The 25,122-nt window shown below is 43.1% G+C and overlaps 1 protein-coding gene across 7 annotated transcripts; it reads left to right on the top strand.

The window, feature by feature from the left end:
• Window positions 1–1,194: 1,194 nt before the first annotated feature.
• Window positions 1,195–22,325, top strand: LOC112223115 (peroxisomal targeting signal 1 receptor). 7 transcript variants are annotated; one of them, XM_024386084.2, is made up of 18 exons: window positions 1,195–1,365; window positions 2,429–2,545; window positions 3,595–3,751; window positions 4,672–4,710; window positions 4,870–4,990; window positions 5,256–5,405; window positions 5,548–5,632; window positions 6,136–6,226; window positions 6,649–6,771; window positions 7,520–7,633; window positions 8,145–8,228; window positions 11,692–11,811; window positions 12,818–12,961; window positions 13,117–13,187; window positions 16,586–16,798; window positions 18,188–18,353; window positions 20,457–20,614; window positions 20,889–22,325. In XM_024386084.2, exons 3-18 carry the CDS (start codon window positions 3,638–3,640, stop codon window positions 21,127–21,129), a joined length of 2,034 nt encoding a protein of 677 aa, XP_024241852.2. In that variant the 5' UTR covers window positions 1,195–1,365; window positions 2,429–2,545; window positions 3,595–3,637; the 3' UTR covers window positions 21,130–22,325. The 7 variants fall into 7 exon arrangements, with proteins under 7 accessions (XP_024241852.2, XP_024241851.2, XP_024241850.2 ...); XM_024386083.2 differs by having other exon boundaries at window positions 1,195–1,444; XM_024386082.2 differs by lacking the exon at window positions 1,195–1,365 and adding an exon at window positions 1,374–1,577.
• The last annotated feature ends 2,797 nt before the right edge of the window (window positions 22,326–25,122 follow it).

Below are 25,122 nucleotides of genomic sequence, written 5' to 3'. Positions count from 1 at the left end.
GAGCGATACGATCCTTGTTTCAGCAGGATGTTGTATCTATACCTTATGTCATGCCTTATTGGAATGGATTTATTGATAATATCTGTTGGAAAAAAGTTTGGATGTTGCCACACACATATCTACTTGTTAACAAAATTAAGGAAGTTTCCTTTATAATTATTCATAAATATTATCCTGCCAACCACTATATGAAGAAGTTTAAGGAAAACATCAACTCCAATTGCTCCTTTTGTAATGACCACCCAGAAACAGTTGTGCATCTTTTTTGGCATTGTATGCATGTAAGAAAACTGTGGCAAGACATCAGTAGGTTTATAATTGAACACATTTATGAAGATTTTACCATATTGTGGAGAGATGTACTGTTTGGATTCTTTACATACAATAGAAATAAGCGGAATCATTTTTATGTAATTAATTTCATTATTCTTTTGGCCAAATTTCATATACACAAATGTAAATTTACAAACAGAAAACCACATTTTCGTACCCTACAAAAAGAAATTGAACTGTATTTTAAGACGGTTAAATGCTCTACTAACAAAAAAGCTGTTAGAATTGTAAGTATATGCATGTCCCTTAAGGTCCTTGTGTAATTGTAATGTGATATTGTACCCCCTAGCACGATTGTCCATTGTTCGTAATCTATGTATGCTTGTGTTCCCTCATGTGCTTTATGTATTGATTTGTTGTTAATAAAAAAATAAAAAATAAAAAAATAAAAAATAAAAATAAATAAATTAAAAAATTAAAAAATTGTATCATGTTCAGTACTCTCGAGAATAAACGCTATTGCTTGATTATGAGACTGGGCTCCGCCCATTTTATGCAAATAAGTATCTTACAAATCCTTAGAAATGGGCTGAGTGTATTAATTGAATTGGGTAATAAACATATAGAAATGTAATTCCTCTAACAGATGTTTTGAGAGAATACATAAATTCCTTGGTAAAAGCCTACATGTATCAGGAATAACCAGATAATATTTTCGTTCCTCTCCTGAGATAATGAGAATTACGGGGTTGGAGTTTGAGACAGAAAATGATGTTGCCACAAAGCAGAACACATTTGTTGGACTTTGCAAATCATTAATACCTTGCGCAATGAAATACGCAAACCTTGCTGTCCCTTTGCGTTCTTCACCCACTGTCAATCAAGGTCATTGTTACATTGTTTCACCAAATGGAGCCAGAGATTGCAATTTCATCGAACATTTTTAGAATGTTACAATATTTGTAGGCATAAATGGCAACATCGATTTGCAGCGTTTACACACGCATAAACTCGTTCTGCGCACATTCCGTATTGTCTGCCATTCAACGTCTACGTCGATGCTGTTTGAGAATACGACTTGCAGGATTAACTGTGCGTCTGTGTAGGTTTTTTGTGGGTCATGGGGGAAAGAGCAGGACGTAAATAAAGAGACACGCGTTAATAAACACGGGTAAAGATTTACTTTCGCACTCAGTAGCTTCGCTGGATTCTTGAATTGACGGCTATTTATTATCTTGTAAGCAGACAATTAGGAGAAGAGGATAGTAGGAAGGTCTTACAGTCAGTAGTAGTAGTAGGTGGTGGTGAGTAGAACATTATGCTATCAATCGAATAATGGTCTGTCACATTTTTGTAGCTAACTTGCTAGCATTTGGTCATCAACATGCATTGTGGCAAACAGGTAGCTAGCTAGCCACGTATCTAGTTAGCTTTCAATCTTTTACTGAATGTATTTTGCAAGCTCAACGCTCTCTAACTAACCATAATTACCTAGCTACAGCCACTACACATTAGATACGTTAGCTAGCTAGCTAGTTAGCTATCATACAGTACATATATTGTATAAAGTCAATGTTTAACGTTACAGTGCTAATTGGGAGGACATTCATTTATGTAAGGTGACCATATACATCTAAAATTGTCTAGGACATGACTCACCCTTAACTTCTGTGCATGAACTATTGATATATATGGTGTAGGATGTGTGCAGTATAGTAGCTAGTTAGTATAGTATATAGTACATACTGCCTATATGATGGCAATAGTTAGTTTTATGGTGCTCTTTGCATTCTCAACTGGTGGTTTTCAGGTAAAAGCATTGCAATACTAACCTTGTGTTTTCTGCTTGAGAAAGCATCATACCTAAATAACATTTTCATGCTGTCAGTCTCAACTTGAGAAGCCAACCTATATTTTTCTGTAGAGCCAATATAGCTACAGCATGCTGTCATACAGTGCAAAGTATGACACCTCACTAGGAATACCTACTAACTGAATTAAACCCAGACACATTCACTCGTTTTGGGACCATGCATATTCATTAAGACTGTCTCTTCTATCCACGGTATTGCACTGTGTGTGTGTGTGTGTGTGTGTGTGTGTGTGTGTGTGAGAGACAGTGTTTATTAATATCTGTCTATAATCCTCTTAACAGGGCCCTAATCGTACAGCATCTGTTTGGGTCAGCGGAAAGAAATCCTTAAATCTAAACCCTAGTATAGCTACTGGACCACCTGTGGACTGGGTACAGTGTTGTCTCCCCTTATTTTAGGTAAGATTACTTGCAGTTGTGTGTGGTGCTGTTACTTTTTGTATTGTAGTAAGATGGTGGAAATGGGCATGTCTTAACTTCTCAGCTCCAGGGCTGACTGCATTATAGAAATTGTCATTACTGTATTTGTCTGAGAGGTTTAGTGAAGTTGAGTAGGCCACTATCTGTGCACGTCTGTTGTTGGCCTAGATAGTAGGTCAGCTATGTGAACAGCAGGTTCGTCTCGCTTTCCGACATTTGATTGCATTGACACACTGTTGAGAGAGAGGACTGTGGATCGGGGAATATTACTATAGCTTTGCAGTAGAGGGAGTTTCTTTGACTGTTGGTTGTCACCCTTGAATGTTTTCGTTCACTTAAAGGACCAGGTGTGTATTTAAAGAGTGAGTTAAAGACTGAAAGCCAGTCGGAAGAGGGAAAGTGAAGCTCTAGCCTATTCTCACTCGGTCCTGTTGTGGAGCCGTGTGTGTGTGTTAAAAGCCAACCGATAGAGCATGTTAGATTAGGAGAGGACTATGAGACATTGGGTACTCGGGATGAGATTTCAATTTGGCCTGGCTAGCCCTCTCATCCTCAAATAGATCTCCATATCTCTCAAACAGCTCTCCCATGTTGCTTTGATTGATGTAAAAGGTTGAAAAGAGAGTGATGACGCCCACCCAAACACTGCACAGGAGCTGGAGAAAAGGATAGCCTAGCTGTAGTAGGAAGGTAAATGACTTCCCAACAGTGAGCGGACATCCACATTTTTTTCTTAGGTTTTTCTTGATACTGGTACACCGTCTTTGTATTCAAATGGTTTATCCTGAGCTGTCTTGCATGGGACCATGAAATGTGTTGGTGCAGGTCTATCTCTGCTTAATAGCTCACATTTGTTGTCTTGTTAGGCCCTCAATGAATGCAGAAAGAGTCTGGCACCCAGGCAGGATCCTGAATGTGATATTATCAAACTGAGTTAATTAGATTTTAAATGTTTGAAATGTACAAATAATTCCATCCATCGTCTAATCGATAAGTCAATGTTTTTATTCACTTCTTCCTCTCTTCAGCTCTAAGGTGGTCTGATTGGATACACCGCTGCCCGGTGTTGCCATGGCGATGCAGGAGCTGGTGGAGGGGGAGTGCGGGGGAGCCAATCCCCTCATGAAGTTGACGGGTCACATGACCCAGGAGGGAGGTGCTTGGAGGCACAGGTCAACGCCAACTGTGAGTAGTCACCGGTAGAAATTAGAATAAAGAATTTATGGAATATGCACAGTAATCCATGTTCTGTTTTTTTATATTCTTAGTTTGTTATTCGCCATGTTGCATTGATAGTTATTTTTCCTGGTCAACAGTGGGACCCATCCAGTTTTTAAAATGGTGCTCCCAATTTAAAAAAAAAAAAAAAAATGAAATTACCAAGTCATTTGCGGAATATTAGGCTTCTACATTGTGAAAAAGCACTATTTACATGTTGAGATGCTTTACATTTAAAATTGTACACTTTCTCTTTAAAAACATCAGGTTTGTGATTTCTATGATCATTGATCTCCTGAAGAAGCCATACCTTTTCCTTTCTTTCTGTGCCCCCAAATATTTGGAATTATTGGTGAAGTTACCGGTTTGTTAGCTAGCTAGCCAATGAGGTAACATGAATGAAAAAAGTGTAAACAAATGGTTAACGACACGCAAGTAGTTTTCGAACGGCTCACAACATGGTTTATGAATATAAAATGTGGTCCCGGCGATTCGCTACAGGAAGATAAAAATGTTGTGCCTGTAATATGGGTCAGATCTTTTGACTTGGTTGGATTATGAACAAGCTGTCGTAACGGAGCAACCGTGACATGATCGAATCTGCACTCACTTTTTTTTCCCTCTTAGCCACTCTGAAACAACAGTACAGCGATGCCTTATTGCCACAACTATTATCTTGGAGATTTCTTTCCTAGTCGCGTAGAGCTCCCAAAATAAAACTCCTGGTCTCGCACACAAACTTTCTCGCACGTTAGAGCCCTGGAACCATCTACCCATACTTGAACGAGTTCATTCATCATAGATTGTTTGGACCATACAACTTAGTTGTACTATAGCTTTCACAAATATATCTCACGGTATCACTTTCATCCCTCTTTTTCTCCTAGATTCCCCCTACACCCATTGAAATTGCAACAGAAGAAGAGGTCAGTCTCCTATTACCTTCCCAGTCCTATTGATTCAAACTGTTGTGCTTTGTCTGCATATTCTAAAAAAGGAATATGAAAACGCGTTTCGTTCATGGGAGGTTTGTTAATCGTCATTGAATAGGCTTGCGTTTGATGTTCTGCATGTGTGTCCTCCAGTTGGTGAATGAGTTCATGCAGCAGGCGCCTCCACGGCCCCCTCACAGCTTTGACATGGGCCAGTTACTGGAGGAAATGCAGCAGATCGATCAGCAGAGCTACAGACAGGCTCCACAGAGAGGTGCACACAGCAGTAATAGAATACCATATTATACTCTCCAACGCAGCAGAAGCAACACCATTATAGATTTGCAGTGTGCCTGCCCAGCTGCCCCGCAGCACTTTCATATTGTTAACCCGCAGGCTTTAGAACATGTGTTGACACTTCAAGACACCTTTTTATTACGTTTTCCTGTACCTTCCATCCAAGTATTTGCACTGAAAAACACACTTTCTTTTACCGACGTGAAGAAAACAACACCCTTTCCCTCCTGTCCTGTCCGTAGCTCCGGGTGTGGCCGCGTTGGCCCTGTCTGGTGATTGGACGTCTGAGTTTCTGTCGGGAGCGGATGCCGCCACCGCCTCTTCAGGGCAGGCGGGACTTGGAGACCCGGCTGACGCTGATTGGACCAGAGAGTTCATCACCGATGGCACAGGTACATTTTTTTGAGTGTCAATGGTAGGCACAATTGCCAACCATTTGTTTGAATGTACTTTGTGGCCACGACTTCTAGCAGGTAGAGAAATAATCGGTATCTTACTCTCTTTCCCTTTCTCCCCTCTTTCTCTCTCTCTCAGATCCCGGGCGTTGGGCAGAGGAGTATCTGGAGCAGTCAGAGGAGAAGCTATGGCTCGGAGACCTGGGAGAGAGGGAGCAAGAATGGTAATAATTGAGAGACCGAGAAAAACAGGAGAGCAAGGGACACGTAGATGGATACAGTGAACTTTTGAGAACGTTCCAGAGAAGATTGTGATGTTGAGCCGTTAAGTGTGTCTTAAAATATTTGATGTCGTCCTTTCAGAACTCTGTTATTGCGTTCACTTTATAAAGACTTTGGCCATAACATAGCTGTAAGTCAAGAAAAAAATAGAAAACCAGTTAATCCCACACGCAGTCTTTTAGTTTGTGTATGTAATGCGTTGACCCAATAAGTAGCAGTCATTTAATTAGGTATTCAAAAGCCTCTTTTGATTCCATCCTTGTTGGAAATGATTTTTGAAAAGAGACAATGCATTTCAATTACAATATATTTACAAGGATACAGAGTGATTATGTAAAATGTACATTGTCTCTTTAACCCAGTTGTTCTTTAAAAGGATCACTGTTAGAGACTCAGTTAGCTGTTTAAATTAACCCTTTGATGTTAATGTTTGTCAATCCAATAGGACGAAAGAGTACCTACCAGGAGACGAACTGAAGCAAACAGCCAATGAGCTGGTCGCAAAGGTCAATGACCCCAAGTTACAGAACACTGAGGTGTGTGTGTGTTTGTTTCCATGTCGTGTGTGTTTCATACTTTTTTTTTTTCTACATATCTATCCCCATACCCTTTCCCCATTCTTTGTCTATCAAAGTAATGTAGCTTTGTAATAACAGGATCATTGTAGTTGTAGCCATTTCTTTTGAAGTGTTCAGTGAGACACACTTCTTTGTAGTCAATTAGACATCAAAATGTTTCATGGGAAAGCATTTTACAGTGATGGACCGTAGTAGCATAGTGACTCTTTACAACCTGGTCTTCAGAACTGTTTGTGTGGTATCCAACTCCCCTGTCATTATTTGGGATTTGGCTAAAGCACAAACTGATTTAATGACCAGTCTAGGTCCATACGCCATTAGCCATAGTCATAATGGATATTGTGTCATTGTTATGTTGTTGTTGTTGTGTTGCACTGTAGTTCCTGCGGTTCATTAGGCAGATTGGCGAGGGCAGTGTCACAGTGGAGGACAGAGCAGGCAAACAGCACACAGATAGAGCTCAGGCCAAGGAGGCTCAGAACTGGGCCTCCAACCTCAACCAGGTAGGAGCCAACTTCCATTGAAGACACAAGGGGAAGGGTGCAACTGTCAACCTACAGGGAGCCATCTTGGCTCAAACTTTGTAATTTTGTGCCTCATGACCCCCCCACGTCCCAGTATTTGGTGCAGACCCCTGGAACTGTTACTAACTACATAACCAAGTTATGGCCATGAACTTTTCTGTATGTGAGCCTTGCACTAGGCTGTACAATGTATAATTTGGAAAAGGTATATGTAGAAAAAAATTATTGTGGAAAAGAGAGCATTGTCCTTTCTATACATGCAATTTCTATATGCCGACTTCTGCTAATGAAAATCCTCTTAGCTGTTCCAGTCTTGAATCAGACTTCCAGTTCCCCTTGTGAAGTGAAGTCGTATGTTAACAGGGTTGGGGCAAATCATTTCTCAATTAAGGTAGGGGATTGAAAAATAATAATAGGCATTTTTGTATTGTTTTCATCAGGAATTGAATTCCAAGTCACTTCCTGAATAAGACCCCAGCCCTGGTGTTTACCCTTGAGTATGTAGTCATAGGAGTTCTCATTAACTGTGACATCTACTTTTCCCCCTTTGACCCTGCTGTGAACTCTTGGCTTTCCCCTCCTTCGATTAACAACCCCCACTTCATTTGTACCAAATGAAAACTCCTCCATCCTCACCCCTCCCAAAACAAAAATCCACCCCCAATGCCTCACACCTGCGACAAAACAATCATGCCTCCCCCCGTTCTCCGCTCCCTGGTTGCCATAGTTCCTGGAGGAGACTGGGGGAGGGACTTTACCCTTGACAACCCAAGAGTGGGATCAGAAGCTTGCCAAAGCTAAGGCTAAACAGGCACATCAATGGGCTTCTGTCGTCAGGCAGGTAGGACCCCTGACGCCATGGCAACACTGCCCAGTGGCTCCGCAACCAGCTTTCTGGTCAATAAGGTTGCGTTGAGCTGATGATATTTTTCATCAGCCTTTTTTTACGGTAGTTTGATGGCTGTTTTTAGTGGCAGAATGTTGTGCCCCATGTATGTTTTCCCGTAGTTTCTTAGCACTTTGTATAAACCCAAGGACGATGCATTGTTTTTGCTGATTTAAACTTGCATTTAGATTATAGCAATTACTTATAGAAAAGTAGTAAAGACGACCTGCACTAGAGGTGTATAGATTGTAGGGGAGAAAGGGAGTGGGAGAATGGGTGTGGTTTTCTGATTTGTTTTGCTTCTTCCCATTCCTTTATCTTGTCTTCCTCTTTCACCCCTCTTCCCCATCTTGTTCTGCTTCTCCTTTACTGTCACAACCTCAACATCCCACTTTAAGTGTTGTTATAGAGTTATGGACAACTTGGTGTCCACATCTACCATTGCTACCTCTTTCTTCCTGTTCAGGTCTCAGTGGAGTCAGCGGAATCATGGGTAGATGAGTTCGCCACAGCAGGTCCAGATTTCCAGCAAGCTAAAGCTGCTGTGGAGGTAAGAGAGATACGATACAATAGGAGAGATAACAGAATAATGACCATAAGTATTTTTAAACATCTTCCAAATTGTATCTATCAAGAATAATTCCAGCCCATGGCCTAATATTCACATAACTGGGCAAGGGTGCAGCTATGGGTGGGCCTGGGAGGGCATAGGAGGAGGGAGGGCCACCCTCTTAGGAGCCAGACCCAGCCAATAAAAATGAGTTTTTCCACACAAGGGCTTCTGTTAAACAGAAATACTCCAAAGCACCCCCTCAGACAATCCTGCAGGTGAAGAAACCGAATGTGGAGGTCCTAGTCTGGCGTGGGTACACATGGTCTACGGTTGTGAGGCCGGTTGGACGCACTGCCAAATTCCCTAAAATTACGTTAGAGAAGGCTTATGGTAGAGAAATGAACATTAAATTATCTGGCAACAGCTCTGGTGGACATTCCTGCAGTCAGCATGCCAATTGCCCACTCCCTCAAAACTTGAGACATCTGTTATATTGTGTGACACAACTGCACATTTTAGTGGCCTTTTATTGTCCCCAGCACAAGGTGCACCTGTGTAATGACCGTGCTGTTTAATCAGCTTCTTGATAAGCCACACCTGTCAGGTGGATGGATTTTCTTGGCAAAGGAGGGAGACATGCTTACTAACAGGGATGTAAACACATTTTTGCACAACGTTTGAAAGAAATAAGCTTTTTGTGCTTATGGAACGTTTCTGGGATCTTTTATTTCAGCTCATGAAACATGGAACCAACACTACATGTTGCGTTTATTTTTGTTCAGTATATATTAAGCTCTTTCCATGTACTATATTGCACTAATAATGCCATTGCACATTTTCACTTCACACATCAGGTAATTCTTTAAAAGTAATTTCCTCACCATCTTAGATAAGCATGCCCCGTTCAAAAAATGCAGAACTAAGAACTGATATAGCCCTTGGTTCACTCCAGACATGACTGCCCTTGACCAGCACAAAAACATCCTGTGGCGTACTGCACTAGCATCGAATAGTCCCCAAGATATGCAACTGTTCAGAGAAGTCAGGAACCAATACACGCAGTCAGTCAGGAAAGCAAAGGCTAGCCTTTTCAAGCAGAAATTTGCATCCTGTAGCTCTAACTCCAAAAAGTTTTGGGACACTGTAAAGTCCATGGAGAACAAGAGCACCTCCTCCCAGCTGCCCACTGCACTGAGACTAGGTAACACGGTCACCACTGATAAATCCATGATTATCGATTTCAATAAGCATTTATCAACGGCTGGCCATGCCTTCCTCCTGGCTACTCCAACCCCGGCCAACAGCATCGCCTCCCCCGCAACTACTCGCCCAAGGCTCCCCAGCTTCTCCTTCACCCAAATCCAGACAGCAGATGTTCTGAAAGAGCTGCAAAACCTGGACCCGGACAAATCAGCTGGGCTAGACAATCTGGACTCTCTTTCTAAACTATCCACCGCCATTGTTGCAACCCCTATTACCAGCCAGTTCAACCTCTTTCGTATCTTCCTAGATCCCTAAAGATTGGAAAGCTGCTGCGGTCATCCCCCTCTTCAAAGGGGGTGACACCCTAGACCTAAACTGTTTCAGACCTATATCCATCCTGCCCTGCCTATCTAAAGTCTTCGAAAGCCAAGTTAATAAACAGATCACTGACCATTTCAAATCTCACCGTACCTTCTCCGCTGTGCACCTCAGCCACGCTCAAGGTACTAAACGATATCATAACCGCCATCGATAAAAGACAGTACTGTGCAGCCGTCTTCATCGACCTGGCCAAGGCTTTCGACTCTGTCAATCACCATATTCTTATCGGCAGACTCAGTAGCCTCGGTTTTTCTAATGACTGCCTCGCCTGGTTCACCAAATACTTTGCAGACAGAGTTCAGTGTGTCAAATCGGAGGGCATGTTGTCCGGACCTCTGGCAGTCTCTATGTGGGTACCACAGGGTTCAATTCTCGGGCTGACTCTTCTCTCTGTATATATCAATGATGTCGCTCTTGCTGAGGGCGATTCCCTGATCCACCTCTACGCAGACGACATCATTCTGTATACTTCTGGCCCTTCCTTGGACACTGTGCTAATTAACCTCCAAACGAGCTTCAATGTCATACAACACTCCTTCCGTGGCCTCCAACTGCTCTTAAACGCTAGTAAAACCAAATGCATGCTTTTCAACTGTTTGCTGCCCGCACCCGCCCGCCCGACTAGCATCAACACCCTGGACGGTTCCGACCTAGAATATGTGGACAACTATAAATACCTAGGTGTCTGGCTAGACTGTAAACTCTCGTTCCAGACTCATATTAAACATCTCCAATCCAAAATCAAATCTAGAATCTGCTTTCTATTTCGCAACAAAGCCTCCTTCACTCACGCCGCCAAACGTACCCTAGTAAAACTGACTATCCTACCGATCCTCGACTTCGGCGATGTCATCTACAAAATAGCTTCCATCACTCTACTCAGCAAACTGGATGCAGTCTATCACAGTGCCATCCGTTTTGTTACCAAATCACCTTATACCACCCACCACTGCGACCTGTATGCTCTAGTCGGCTGGCCCTCGCTACATATTCGTCACCAGACCCACTGGCTCCAGGTCATCTATAAGTCTATGCTAGGTAAATCGCCGCCTTATCTCAGTTCACTGGTCACAATAACAACACCCACCCGTAGCACACGTTCCAGCAGGTATATCTCACTGATCATCCCCAAAGCCAACACCTCATTTGGCCGCCTTTCCTTCCAGTTCTCTGCTGCCAGTGCCTAGAACGAATTGCAAAAATCGCTGAAGTTGGAGACTTTTACCTCCCTCACCAACTTTAAACATCAACTTTCTGAGCAGCTAACCGATCGCTGCAGCTGTACATAGTCCATCTGTAAATAGCCCACCCAATCTACCTACCTCATCCCCTTACTGTTTTTTATTTATTTACTTTTCTGCTCTTTTGCACACCAGTATCTCTACTTGCACATCATCATCTGCTCATTTATCACTCCAGTGTTAATCTGCTAAATTGTAATTATTCGCTCCTATGGCCTCCTCATGCCCTTTGCACACACTGTATATAGACTTTATTTTTTCTACTGTGTCATTGACTTGTTTTTTGTGTTATTGGCTAGTTTGTTTACTCCATGTGTAACTCTGTTGTCTGTCACACTGCTTTGCTTTATCTTGGCCAGGTCGCAGTTGCAAATGATAACTTGTTCTCAACTAGCCTACCTGGTTAAATAAAGGTGAAATAAAAAATTAAATTACCATGTATCATTGGCTTAAAGTACACTGTATATAGAACCTTTATCAAAGTTCACATTGGTCCTTGGGCATCCCCTAAAAATAGTGGTTTGGACCAATGTTAATGTTAGGGGGATTCCCACAGCAACTGGTATGATGATGATGCCCAGCACCCCCATCATTTGACCCCTGACTTTGACATTGTGATTGTTCCTCTGTATCAGAGCGACGTGGACTTCTGGGAGAAGCTGCAGCAGGAGTGGGAGGAGATGGCCAAGAGAGACGCAGAAAGTCATCCCTGGCTCTCTGATTTTGACCAGATGCTCAGCAGCTCCTACGACAAGGTACTTGACATAGCTTCCTATCCACCTGTGGAAGTGGTGTTGGAGGGCCAGTAGGAGGCACACTTTACTCTGGTCTAAAAAAATATATATATCCCAATGCCCCAGGTCAGTGATGGGGGACATTGCCCCAGTGTATGATGCGGTCTTTTGGATGGGATGTTAAACAGGTGCCCTGACTCTCTGTGGTCACTAAAGATCCCATGGCACTTATCATAAGAGTAGGGATGTTGGCCTCCAGAGTGGCACAGTGGTCTAAGGCACTGCATCGCAGTAATAGCTGTGCCACTAGAGATTCTGGGTTTGAGTCCAGGCTCTGTCGCAGCCGGCCGCGACCGAGAGGCCCATGGGGCTGCGCACAATTGGCCCAGTGTCGTATGGGTTGGGGGAGGGTTTGGCCAGCAGGGATCGCCTTGTCCCATCACGCACTAGCAACTCCTGTTGTGGGCTGGGCGCAGTGCACGCTGACACGGTCGCCAGGTGTACGGTGTTTCCTCTGACACATTGGTGCGGCTGGCTTCCGGGTTAAGTGGGCATTGTGTTAAGAAGCAGTTCGGCATGGTTGGGTTGTGTTTTTGAGGACGCACGTCTCGACCTTCGCCTCTCCTGAGTCCGTATGGGAGTTGCAGCGATGAGACAAGACTGTAACTTCCAATTGGATACCACGAAAAAGGGGTAAAAAATTTTTTTTTAATAAAGAGTAGTTATGTTAACCCCGGTGTCCATGTCCACCTAATCAACCCCAGCTTCCAACTGGCTCATTCATCCCCCTCCTCTTCCCTCTAACTCTTCCCCAGGTTGTTGCTGTAAATGAGAGTGTTCTCCGCCAACTTACCTGGTTAAAATAAGGGTTCGTTTTTAGTTAAGGATAAGTTTAGCCTTCTAGATCACAATGAATATGTTCAGCATGCCTACCTGTCCAGGCAAAAAAAAAATGCCTTGTCTTGTTTGCCAAGTTGCTGTTCATGATTTAATTTCTTTCCCTCCCTCACTCTCTCACCCCCTCCAGGGGTACCAGTTTGAGGAGGACAACCCGTACCTGTCCCACCAGGACCCCCTTGCTGAGGGGGTGAGGAGGATGGAGGCAGGGGACATCCCTGGGGCCGTGCGTCTGTTTGAGAGTGCCGTACAGAGAGAACCAGACAACCAGCTGGTAAGACACTCAGTAATTAATCATTCTGATTTAATAATATCTCAAGGTGAAATTATTTCTGGCTAACAAGCGCTGGCGACTAAGGGGGTTCTTTCCTACCCTGGGTAAAGAGAACTAGGCACTCTCACACTTTTTCCTGCTTCTTTTTTTTTTAGGCATGGCAATATCTGGGAACCTGTCAGGCAGAGAATGAACAAGAGTTTGCAGCCATCAGTGCCCTCCACAGGTAAAGAGTTGGAATAGCAGCCTCACTGACTGGAGAGAAGTCCCTAGTGTGTCCCAAGTGGCACCCTATTCCCTATATAGGGCACCCATAGGGCTCTGGCCAGAAGTAGTGCACTATATAGAGCAGGGGTGTCAAACTCATGTTGACCTGGGGGGGCGCATTCTGTCTTCAAGGTCCAGAGGGCCACACTGAAAATGTGTTATTTCCTTGCTGTCAAAATATGCAAAAACATTTCCTCTTCATCGTTTTTGAGTTTTTTTATGCTCCCTGATTCTAGCTTTTGTTTCAGTGATTGTTAGCAAGCTGGACAGAGTGAGGAAACTGTATGAATGTAGGTCCATTATATACTGAACAAGTATATAAACACAACATGCAACAATTTCAACAGTTTTACTGAGTTACAGTTCATTTAAGGAAATCAGTCAATTGAAAAAAAATAATTAGGCCCTAATCTATGGATTTCACATGACTGCAGGGGCGTGGGCCTAGGAGTGCATAGGCCCACCCACTTGGGAGCCAGGCCCTGCCAATCAGAATTAGTTTTCCCCACAAAAGGGCTTTATTACAGATAAAAAATACTCAGTTTCATCAGTTGTCCGGGTGTCTGGTCTCAGAGATCCCACAGGTGAAGAAGCCGGATGTGGAGGTCCTGGGCTGGGATTGGTTACACGTGATCTGCGGTTGTGAGGCAGGTTGGACATACTGCCAAATTCTCTAAAACAACATTGGAGGCAGCTCATGGTTGAGAAATGAACATTAAATTCTCAGGCAAAAGCTCTGGTGGACATTCCTGCAGTCAGTATGCCAATTGCATGCTCCCTCAACTTGAGACATCTTTGGTGTTGTGTGACAAAACTGCACATTTTAGAGTGGCCTTTTATTGTCCCCAGCACATGCACCTGTGTAATGATCAGTAGTGGAAAAAGTACCCAATTGTCATACTTGAGTAAAAGTAAAGATACCTTAATAGAAAAGTAAAAGTTAGTCACCCAGTAAAATTCTACTTGAGTAAAAGTATTTGGTTTTAAATATACTCAAGTATCAATGTAATTGCTAATATGTTCTTCAGTATCAAAAGTTAAAGTATAAAATGAAACATGGGACACACACTTGTTGCATTTTTGTTCTGTATAATTTCTACACCATTTCGATTTGGTTTGAGTCATTTTAAAGTATATGTGCAGTTGAAGTCGGAAGTTTACATACACCTTAGCCAAATATATTTAAACTCAGTTTTTCACAATTGCTGACCTTTAAATCTTAATAAGAATTCCCCGTCTTAGGTCAGTTAGGATCACCACTTTATTTTAAGAATGTGAAATGTCAGAATAATAGTAGAGTGATTTATTTCAGCTTTTATTTCTTTCATCACATTCCCAGTAGGTCAGAAGTTTACATACACTCAATTAGTATTTTGTAACATTGCCTTTAAATTGTTTAACTTGGGTCAAATGTTTCAGGTAGCCTTCCACAAGCTTCCCACAATAAGTTGGGTGAATTTTGGCCCATTCCTCCTGACAGAGCTGATGTAATTGAGTCAGGTTTGTAGGCCTCCTTGCTCGCAAACGCTTTTTCAGTTCTGCCCACAAATGTTCTATTCGACTGAGGTCAGGGCTTTGTGATGGCCACTCTAATACCTTTTACTTTGTTGTCCTTAAGCCATTTTGCCACAACTTTGGAAGTATGCTTGGGGTCTTTGTCCATTTGGAAGACCCATTTGTGACCAAGCTTAAACTTCCTGACTGATGTCTTGAGATGCTGCTTCAATATATCCACATCATTTTCCTTCCTCATGATGCCATATATTTTGTGAAGTGCACCAGTCCCTCCTGCAGCAAAGCCCCCCCACAACATGATGCTGCCACCCCCGTGCTTCACGTTTGGGATGGTGTTCTTCGGCTTGCAAGCCACCCCCTTTTTCCTCCAAACATAACGATGGTCATTATGGCCAAACAGTTCTGTTTTGTTTCATCAGACCAGAGGACAAAAAGTACGATCTTTGTCCCCATGTGCAGTTGCAAACCGTAGTCTGGCTTTTTTATGGTGGTTTTGGAGCAGTGGCTTCTTCCTTGCTGAGCGGCCTTTCAGGTTATGTCGATAAAGGACTATTTTTAATGTGGATATAGGTGCTTTTGTACCTGTTTCCTCCAGCATCTTCACAAGGTCCTTTGCTGTTGTTCTGGGATTGATTTGCACTTTTCGCACGAAAGTACATTCATCTCTAGGAGACAGAACGCGTCTCCTTCCTGAGTGATATGACGGCTGCGTGGTCCCAGTGTGTTTGTACTTGCGTACTATTGTTTGTACAGATGAACGTGATACCTTCAGGTGTTTGGAAATTGCTCCCAATGATGAACCAGACTTGTGGAGGTCTAAAAGTTCTGAGATCTTGGCTGATTTCTTTTGATTTCCCCATGATGTCAAGCAAAGATGCACTGAGTTTGAAGGTAGGCCTTGAAATACATCCACAGGTACATCTCCAATTGACTCAAATGATGTCAATAAGCCTATCGGAAGCTTCTAAAGCGATGACATCATTTTCTGGAATTTTCCAAGCTGTTTGAAGGCACAGTCAACTTAGTGGATGTAAAACTCTGACCCATTGGAATTGTGATACAGTGACTTATAAGATAATTAATCTGTCTGTAAACAATTGTTGGGAAAAAATGATTGTGTCATGCACAAAGTAGATGCCAAAACTATAGTTTGTTAACAAGAAATTTGTGGAGTGGTTGAAAATCGAGTTTTAATGACTCCAACCTAAGTGTATGTATACTTATGACTTCAACTGTGAGTGTGTGTGTGTGTGCGCGTGTGTGTGCGTGCGCACAAAGCTGTCATCAAGGCAAAGGGTGGCTACTTTGAAGAAGTTCAAATGGAATATATATTTTGATTTGTTTAACTTTTTGGGTAACTAAATGATTAAATATGTCTTATTTCATAGTTTTGATGTCTTCACTATTATTCTACAATGCAGAAAATAGTAAAAAAATACTTGAATGAGTAGGTGTGTCAATTTTTGACTGGTACTGTGTATGTATGTATGTATGTATGTATATATTTATTTTTGTTGTTTTTAAACCACCCTTGAGCCGCATTGAATTGGCTTGTATGTTTGACACCCCTGATATAGAGAATTTGGGTGCCTTTTGGGACGTAGCTCCTTTGTGACAATAAGAGTATGTCATGAAGTATGTACTTATTTGATTTATGAATACATGTTTTATGTGTGGCTCGAATACAAAGATGCTGTGATAAGCAGGAACTTGGGTGCGAAATAGGAAGTCCTCGAAGTTACATGATGCCTGTGACGCAACATTTTCTCGGGTTCACTCACCTTTCTCTCTCCTTCTTTTTTTCTCTCTGTCTCTTGTTCTCTCTTTTTCTCTCGCCGTTAGATGCATAGAGTTGAAGAAGGACAACCTGACCGCTCTGATGGCTCTGGCTGTCAGTTTCACCAACGAATCGCTGCACAGGCAGGCCTGTGAGACCCTTCGCGATTGGCTGAGGCACAACCCCGCATACCGGCCAGTCCTGGAGCAGAGTGAACGGGAGCGAGAGAAGGACAGAGGGACCAGAGAGGGGGAGAGATTTGGCTCACTGCTGCCCGAGTGAGTGGACCTATTTCATTGTGTACAAATGTGGTGTGCGTGTATATTCAGCATATACTTATAACTGCTAATCAATATAACACAATATGAATTACAGGACGTTCTTCTGTATTTTCTCATGTTTTACAGTGGGACAAAAAAAATATTTAGTCAGCCACCAATTGTGCAAGTTCTCCCACTTAAAAATATGAGAGAGGCCTATAATTTATCATAGGTACACTTCAACTATGACAGACAATTAGGGGGGGAAATCCTGAAAATCACATTGTACGATTTTTTAATTAATTTATTTGCAAATTATGGTGGAAAATTAGTATTTGGTCACCTACAACAAGCAAGGACCAAAGTAACAAAGCCTACCATCAGTAACACACTACGCCGCCAGGGACTCATATCCTGCAGTGCCAGAAGTGTCCCTCTGCTTAAGCCAGTACATGTCCAGGCCCGTCTGAAGTTTGCTAGAGAGCATTTGGATGATCCAGAAGAAGTTTGGGAGAATGTCAGATGAAACCAAAATATAACTTTTTGGTAAAAACCCAACTCGTCGGGTTTGGAGGACAAAGAATGCTGAGTTGCATCCAAAGAACACCATACCTACTGTGAAGCATGGTGGTGGAAACATCATGCTTTGGGGCTGTTTTTCTGCAAAGGGACCAGGACGAATGATCCGTGTAAAGGAAAGAATGAATGGGGCCATGTATCGTGAGATTTTGAGTGAAAACCTCCTTCCATCAGCAAGGGCATTGAAGATGAAACGTGGTTGGGTCTTTCAGCATGACAATGATCCCAAACACACCGCCCGGGCAACGAAGGAGTGGCTTCGTAAGAAGCATTTCAAGGTCCTGGAGTGGCCTTGCCAGTCTCCAGATCTCAACCCCATAGAAAATCTTTGGAGGGAGTTGAAAGTCCGTGTTGCCCAGCGACAGCCCCAAAACATCACCGCTCTAGAGGAGATCTGCATGGAGGAATGGGCCAAAATACCAGCAACAGTGTGTGAAAACCTTGTGAAGACTTACAGAAAACATTTGACTTCTGTCATTGCCAACAAAGGGTATATAACAAAGTATTGAGAGAAACTTTTGTTATTGACCAAATACTTATTTTCCACCATAATTTGCAAATAAATTCATTAAAAATCCTATAATGTGATTTTCTGGATTTTTTTTCTCATTTTGCCTGTCATAGTTGAAGTGTACCTATGATGAAAATTACAGGCCTCTCATCTTTTTAAGTGGGAGAACTTGCACAATTGGTGGCTGACTAAATACTTTTTTGCCCCACTGTATGTCACGAAAACATGGATTCTATTGGTTGGCTTAAAATATCACAATTGTTAAATCTCCCTCCTCCTTTTTTCCCCATCTCTGTGTCTTCCTGCCCCACTCTCAGATCTTTGTTTACCGAGGTGCAGTCCCTGTTCCTCAGTGCGGCGAACTCTGAACCCGCCTGCATCGACCCCCAGCTACAGTGTGGCCTGGGAGTCCTCTTCAATCTGAGCGGGGAGTATGACAAGGCCGTGGACTGTTTCACCGCAGCCCTCTCCGTCACACCACAGGTACGCTATCGGGTTCTCCACTTCACCGCGGCCCTCTCTCACACCACAGGTACACTAGTAGGTTATACACAATCTGTGGTTCATGTGTGTTTGGAGAATAAACACACTTGATTATAATTTGCTTAATTTGATTTAAACAGCATGAAGTTGATCAATTCAAATGTGTTCGAATACATGCATCCTTCCTTGCTTGCTTCCTTGAAGTCATTTCTTATCTGTATGCTAAATGGTTACTTGAAAGCAATTGGGTCCATCTCATTGTAAAAAATATTGTGATCAACCTTTTATTTATTTTGAGACGGTGGGTCACAGGTAAAAAAACGATAAAAGAAATACGTACATAGATAACCCAACCCAGTCCCCATCCACCCTCCCGCATCCTCCCTCCCCACCCAGAAACCATGTTTCTAACCCCTTCCCATCCAGCAACCGAAGTTGCCTATCAGTCCCCCTCCCACCTATCCATCCTGTGTCACCCCTTACATTCCTGATAAATCCCTGCCAGCCCTCCCTAAGATTGCAAGAGACCCCTCCGTACCACCCTTTCCCTGTGGGCCTGAAAGCAAAGAAAGTAACAAAAGTTCAAATATATATACAGTATATTATTCTGTATCATATTCTGTTCCAGTTAAAGGGTTGACCAGATTCAATTAGATCTGTGGACCATACCTCATTGTTTTAATCATAGACTGTCATATACTTAAAGGAAGGAGACCGGGGAATGCATTTTTAGGTATTCCAAAAGGGTCTATTACTTTCCTCCTCTTCAAACGGTATGTCTAACACCCTCTCCCCTTTTTAACTTTCTTTCCCTATTCAAACTTTTTTTCTCTCTGAAACTACCCATCCCTAGTCGCATGTAGCTAGCAGTTACCTCCTTGTGCTTCTGTGATTGCCCTTCCCTTTTCACAGACACTAACTACCCCCTCTTGAACAACTTTACTCGGCTCACCTTTTGTTTCAATTAACGGATGTTCTCTCTCTTTCTCACTCTTGTCTTTACCTTCTGTGTTGGGGGTCTGAGGTGGACTCTTCTCCCTCATCCAGACAGCTGTCTCTCTCTCCTCCTTCAGCCTTCTGGGTCTTGTTGTGCTGGCCTGTTGTTTGGGTCTTTGCTGTCTCGAGTGTTCTGGACAGCTCCTTGAGCTGGGCCAGCTTTATCTCCAGCTTGGTCCATTTCTCCCTCAGATCAATGCAGGAGCAGTGTGGGACCTGGGTTTTCTCAGGTCTAGGGGAGGGGACACTCCTCTTGGAGCTGCTCGTCTATGGGGTGGGGACGTGGTCCAAGGATGAGCTTCTTATGCTGTGCTCTCTCTTTGATCTTGTAGAAGTCCTGCTGAAAACGGTTTGAGGCTGCCCTGCAACAATAGTGCACCAATACTGTTCCAGATCTGTACAGGTTGACATAACCTTTGTCAGTGCCAGGGTCTTCATTGTCCATTATTCTTAGTTTCCACCCTTTGCTCGTACCCTCTTTCTTAACAGAAGGGTAACTGTGCCATGCAAAGTATGTGAGGAAAAAGAAGTGTATGATCCCCGGTTTGTAAGAGTCAGCAAATAGTGTCTCTGGATTGTCCTTAAGGAGCTTCTGTTTGTACTGTTTCTGTTTCATGTTTAATTTCCAGGGGGGGGGGGTACTGTTTTATGATGGCCTCTGCACAGGGGTGGGGGGAGCTGTGATGGTCTGCTGTCATTGTTGGCTTTCACACCTTTCATTTCACACCACAGTGTGCAAATGCCGTTGCAGCCGGGACGTCTGTCCTGAGTCTGTATAGTAAGATATCTAGAGATTACTGTATTTTACTTCTTGGCTTTAGAAGTAGCTTCAGACTGAACATCTACTCACTCAGTTTGCAGGTTGGGTGGTGTTTTCAGGTTTCTCCGGAGCTTCTTATGCTGATTGTTGGTTTGCTAGAAAGTTTGCTGGATAATTCTTGGCAGTAAGTCATTTTGTCCAAAATCAAGGTTGTAAGTTAGAATTTTTCAATTTGGTGTTCAGGTAATGCAGAGGGTAGTTTTCTGTATAAGTCTATGTGGAAAAACTTCAAATGTATCCAACACTAATTCAGGAGCTCATGACCTCTCTGTCTCCCTCTCTCTCAGGACTATCTGCTGTGGAATAAACTGGGCGCCACGCTGGCCAATGGAAGCCGCTCAGAGGAGGCTGTTGCCGCCTATAGGAGGGCGCTTGAACTGCAGCCAGGCTTCATCCGCAGTCGGTACAACCTGGGAATCAGCTGTGTCAACCTAGGAGCCCACAGGTGAGATGGAGAGCCTTTTGTGGCCAGAGATACACCGTTTTGAAAAGAAGAAAAAAAACACTTTAAAATATTTTATCAAATCACTTAAAACACTGTACTTTCTTATGTTCGTCGAAGTTAAGTTGTAGATTCCGGTCATACCAGGAGTAGAAATTGACTTTATATAATGTATTGACTTTGTTCACAATATAATTATTTTTGCCTTATTAAAAATCTATTGAATGCACCAGAATGACAATTTCAATTTGACCCCTATTCTCTTCCTGGTTTACAGAGAGGCCGTGGAGCACTTCCTGGAAGCCCTGTCCCTGCAGCGCCAGGCGTCGGGGGAGGGCGAGAAGATCAGTGCCAGCCGGGGCCCGGGGAGCACCGCAGCCACCATGATGTCCGACAACATCTGGTCCACCCTGCGCATGGCCTTAAGCATGATGGGAGAGAGCTCGCTAGATGTGGCGGCCGACCGGCGAGACCTCGACACGCTGCTCTCCTACTTCTGTCAGGCGGGGGGGGAATGAAGGTGTGAGAGGGAGAGGGGCAGGAGGAGAGTTGATAGTGTGTGTGTGTGCGCACTTAGGAGAGGAAGGTGTCTGGGAGAGGTAGAGAGAGAAAAGGAAGAGAGAGAGGTCCTGTCCACAAACAACCCATTAACCCTATAGGCACTTCATATAAACCTGAAATGATTGGATAAGTATAAACAACATGGAAGTAGCTCCTTTTGTAGCATTTCTGCCATCTTATAACTACCAGGGTTGGGGTCAGTTTACTTCCTGAATTGAAATGGAACGGACTCCAACCCTGATACCTATCCAATCCTTTCAGGAAGAGAGGGATGATGAACTGTGACAAGGGGAGAGTAGGACGAAAGGGAGGAGAGGTGAGAAGGACATTTGATGTGTCTTTCAGTAACCAAGGGAAATGCACAGGGTACACCAGGTGTATTGAAAACATACTATTTCCTCCCCTGATCACTCTGACATCACCTGGTTGCCAGTTGGTTCCTACTTTTTTCATTATCATGTTTGGCACAAAGCAGAAACAGACTGGCACCCAGACTAGTTCACAGATGTCTGGTTTGTTCCCCTCTGTCCTCAGCAACTGGCACAGGGATGTTCTTGTTGTGCGCCTCAATCAGAGGCATCGTCATGCCTGTTGAAACTGAGGAGCCACTTGACTCCCTTAGTTTCATTGTTTATTTGGAGGACCTTTGTTTTTCGTGTTTTATTCCCCCTTGAAAATAAGAAATTCAAACATTGTAAAGCTGGCTTACTGGTTCTGAAATCAATTCCTGAAGGTTAAAAAAGAGATCATTACAGTAATATAGATATCTGGCTTTGGAGCAGGGGTGCTGAACGCCAGTCCTTGAGGGCCACAGTGTCTTTAGTTCCCCCCCCCTGAATTTGTCCGACAAGAAGCGCTTGTTTTTATTTTCTGTTGCTACAGTGTGCGATAATGAATGACACAGCTTTGGACAGAGGATGACATCAGTGTAAAGGGGATGGTATACTGAAAGAGGTGTCTTTGGACTTCTTCCCTCCCTCAACCCTTATTTCTTCAAACAAATGCCCTTGTTGTAAAATAATTAGCTTAATTGTAAAATAATGCTTTTTTGCCATATTGTCTGTACTATAATTATTGTACTGTTTTCAAAATAGTTAACCATACTGTAATGATTATTCATGTGATATTCAGCAATAAAGCTCTGACTCATTGATTAGGTCTACTTTTCATGTTTGAAAGGGCAGTGATTTCCCATATTTGTATTTTCTTTGGCCAGTTGCAGACCCAAATAGACCAAAATGACCCAGGATTAGGCTGCTTTTACAGCATGAAAAAGCAAATGGTCAATGTAGTTTGTTAATTCAGCCAAGAGTATCTCCTACAGGGACTACTTTGTTTTGCACGTATCCAGCTCTTTCTATGAATAGTAAGTAGCATACAACATGTGGACAAGTACTTGTAAGTACAAGGGGGTTTGGGCGGTGCATGTACATTCACATATGTATTCACAAGGTAAGTATTTGGCTTTCAAATACACTGTATATACAAAAGTATGTGGTCACCATTTCAAATTAGTGGATTTGGCTATTTAAGCCACACTCGTTGCTGACGGGTGAAAAACTTGCGCACACAGCCATGCAATCTCCATATACAAATATTGGTAGTAGAATAGCCTTACTGAAGAGCTCAGTGACATTCAATTTGGCACTGTCATAGGATGCCACCTTTCCAACAAGTCAGTTTGTCAAGTTTCTGCCCTGCTAGACCTGCCCCGGTCAACTGTAAGTGCTGTTATTGTGAAGTGGAAATGTCTAGGAGCAACAATGTCTCAGCCAGGAGGTGGTAGGCCACACAAGCTCAGAACGGGACCGCTGAAGCGTACCTATTGTGTAAAAATCTTCTCTCCTTGGTTGCAACACTCACTACCATGTTCCAAACTGCCTCTGGAAGCAACATCAGCAAAATAACTTTGTCGGGAGCTTCATGAAATGGGTTTCCATGGCTGAGCAGCCACACACAAGCCTAAGATCACTATGTGCAAGGCCAAGCGTCGGCTGGAGTGGTGTAAAACTCCCCGCCATTGGACTCTGGAGCAATGGAAACGCGTTCTCTGGAGTGATGAATCATGCTTCACCATCTGCCAGTCAGTTGGACAAATCTGGGTTTGATGGATGCCAAGGAAAAAGCTACTTGCCTCAATGCAAAGTGCCCAATGTAAAGTTTGGTGTCGGAGGAACAATGGTCTGAGGCTGTTTTTCATGGTTTTGGACTAGGCCCCTTAGTGAAAGGAAATCTTAACGCTACAGCATACAATGTGCTTCCAACTTTGTGGCAACAGTTTGGGGAAGGCCCTTTCCTGTTTCAGCATGACAATGCCCTCGTGGAAAAAGTGAGGTCCATACAGTAATGGTTTGTTGAGATGAGTGTGGAATAACTTAGCTGGCCTGCACAGAGCCCTGACCTCAACCCCATCGAACACCTTTGGGATGAATTGGAATGCCGACTGCCAGCCAGGCTTAATCGCCTAACATCAGTGCCCAACTTCACTAATGCTCTTGTGGCTGAATGGAGTCCCTGCAGCAATGTTCCAACATCTAGTGGAAAGCCTTCGTAGAAGAGTGGAGGCTGTTATAGCAGCAAAGGGGGGCCAACTCCATATTAATGCCCATGATTTTGGAATGACATGTTCAACGAGCAGGTGTCCACATACTTTTGGTCATGTAGTGTATGTTGCATTGCCCAACATTGGCAATTATCAAACAAAAGTTCAAATGTATGCCTACGATTTCTATCTGCCAATGAAAATCATCATAGCTGTTCTCTTGAATCAGACTTCCAGTTCCCCTTGTCAAGTGAAGTCATACAGTATGTTTTTAACAGTTGGGGCAAATCATTTTTCAATTTAGGGGAAGAAATATAATCTGGGTTTTTTGTGTTTTGTTTTCATTATCATGAGTTGAATTCCAAGTCACTTCTTGAATTAGACCTCAGACCTGGTGTTTACCCTTGAGTATGTAGTCATAGGAGTTTTCATGGTTGCCTTTTAACTGTGACATCTACTTTTCCCCCTTTGACCCTAACGTGAACACTTGCCTTTCACCTTCCATTAACAACCCCAATTCATTTGTACCAAATTAAAACTCTCACCCCTCCCTTGTAGTTTTTATGTTGTTTCTTTGTACAAACCCCAGGAAGATACAGTATGCATAAGCAAATAGTTTTCGCTGATTCAACTTGCATTTAGACCTGCGCCAGAGTTGTGTAGTTTGTAGGGGAGAAAGGGAGTGGGAGAATGGGTGTAGTTCTGTTTTGCTTCTTCCCATTCATTTCTTGTCTTCCTCTTTCATCCCTCTTCCCCACCTTTTTCTGCTCCTCCTTTACAGTCACATCCTCAACATCTGTTAGTCCCACTTTGTGTTGTTATGGACAACTTGGTGTCCACGTCTGCCATTGCTACCTCTTCCTTCATTCCTGGTCAGATCTCAGTGGAGTCTGCGGAATTGTGGGTAGGTTCAGATTTCCAGCAAGCTAATGCTGCTGTGGAGGTAAGAGAGATACACCAGGGATATAGGAGATAAAACAGGACAATAAAATATGGACATTTTACACATCATATCGATCAGGAATAAATCCAGCATATGCCCAAACATACTATTTAAGGTCTTTACATGTACTACACTGAGTGTACTGAACATTAGAAACACCTGCTCGTTCCATGACATAGACTGACCAGGTGATTCCAGGCGAATGCTCTGATCTCTTATTGATGTCACTTGTTAAATCCACTTCCAATCAGTGTAGATGAAGTGGAAGAGACGGGTTAAAGAAGGATTTTGAGACATGGAATTTGTATGTGTGCCATTCAGTAGGTGAATGGGCAAGACAAAAGATTGAAGTACCTTTGAACTGGGTATGGTATATAACGGGGAGCCAGGCGCACCGGTTTGTGTCAAGAACTGCAAAACTGCTGTGTTTTTCATGCTCAACAGTTTCCTGTGTGTATGGAGTAT

The sequence above is a fragment of the Oncorhynchus tshawytscha genome, linkage group LG23, assembly GCF_018296145.1.
Source record: "Oncorhynchus tshawytscha isolate Ot180627B linkage group LG23, Otsh_v2.0, whole genome shotgun sequence".
NCBI classification, from domain to species: Eukaryota; Metazoa; Chordata; class Actinopteri; order Salmoniformes; family Salmonidae; genus Oncorhynchus; species Oncorhynchus tshawytscha.
This window is presented reverse-complemented; position numbering and strand designations above follow the sequence as displayed.

Coding starts and splice junctions, on each gene's coding strand:
- LOC112223115 (XM_024386084.2), top strand. CDS start 3,638: ATGGCGATGCAGGAGCTGGTGGAGGGGGAGTGCGGGGGAGCCAATCCC. Junction 5,406..5,547: donor GTTCATCACCGATGGCACAG/GTACATTTTTTT, acceptor TCTCTCTCTCAG/ATCCCGGGCGTTGGGCAGAG. Junction 5,633..6,135: donor GGAGAGAGGGAGCAAGAATG/GTAATAATTGAG, acceptor TCAATCCAATAG/GACGAAAGAGTACCTACCAG.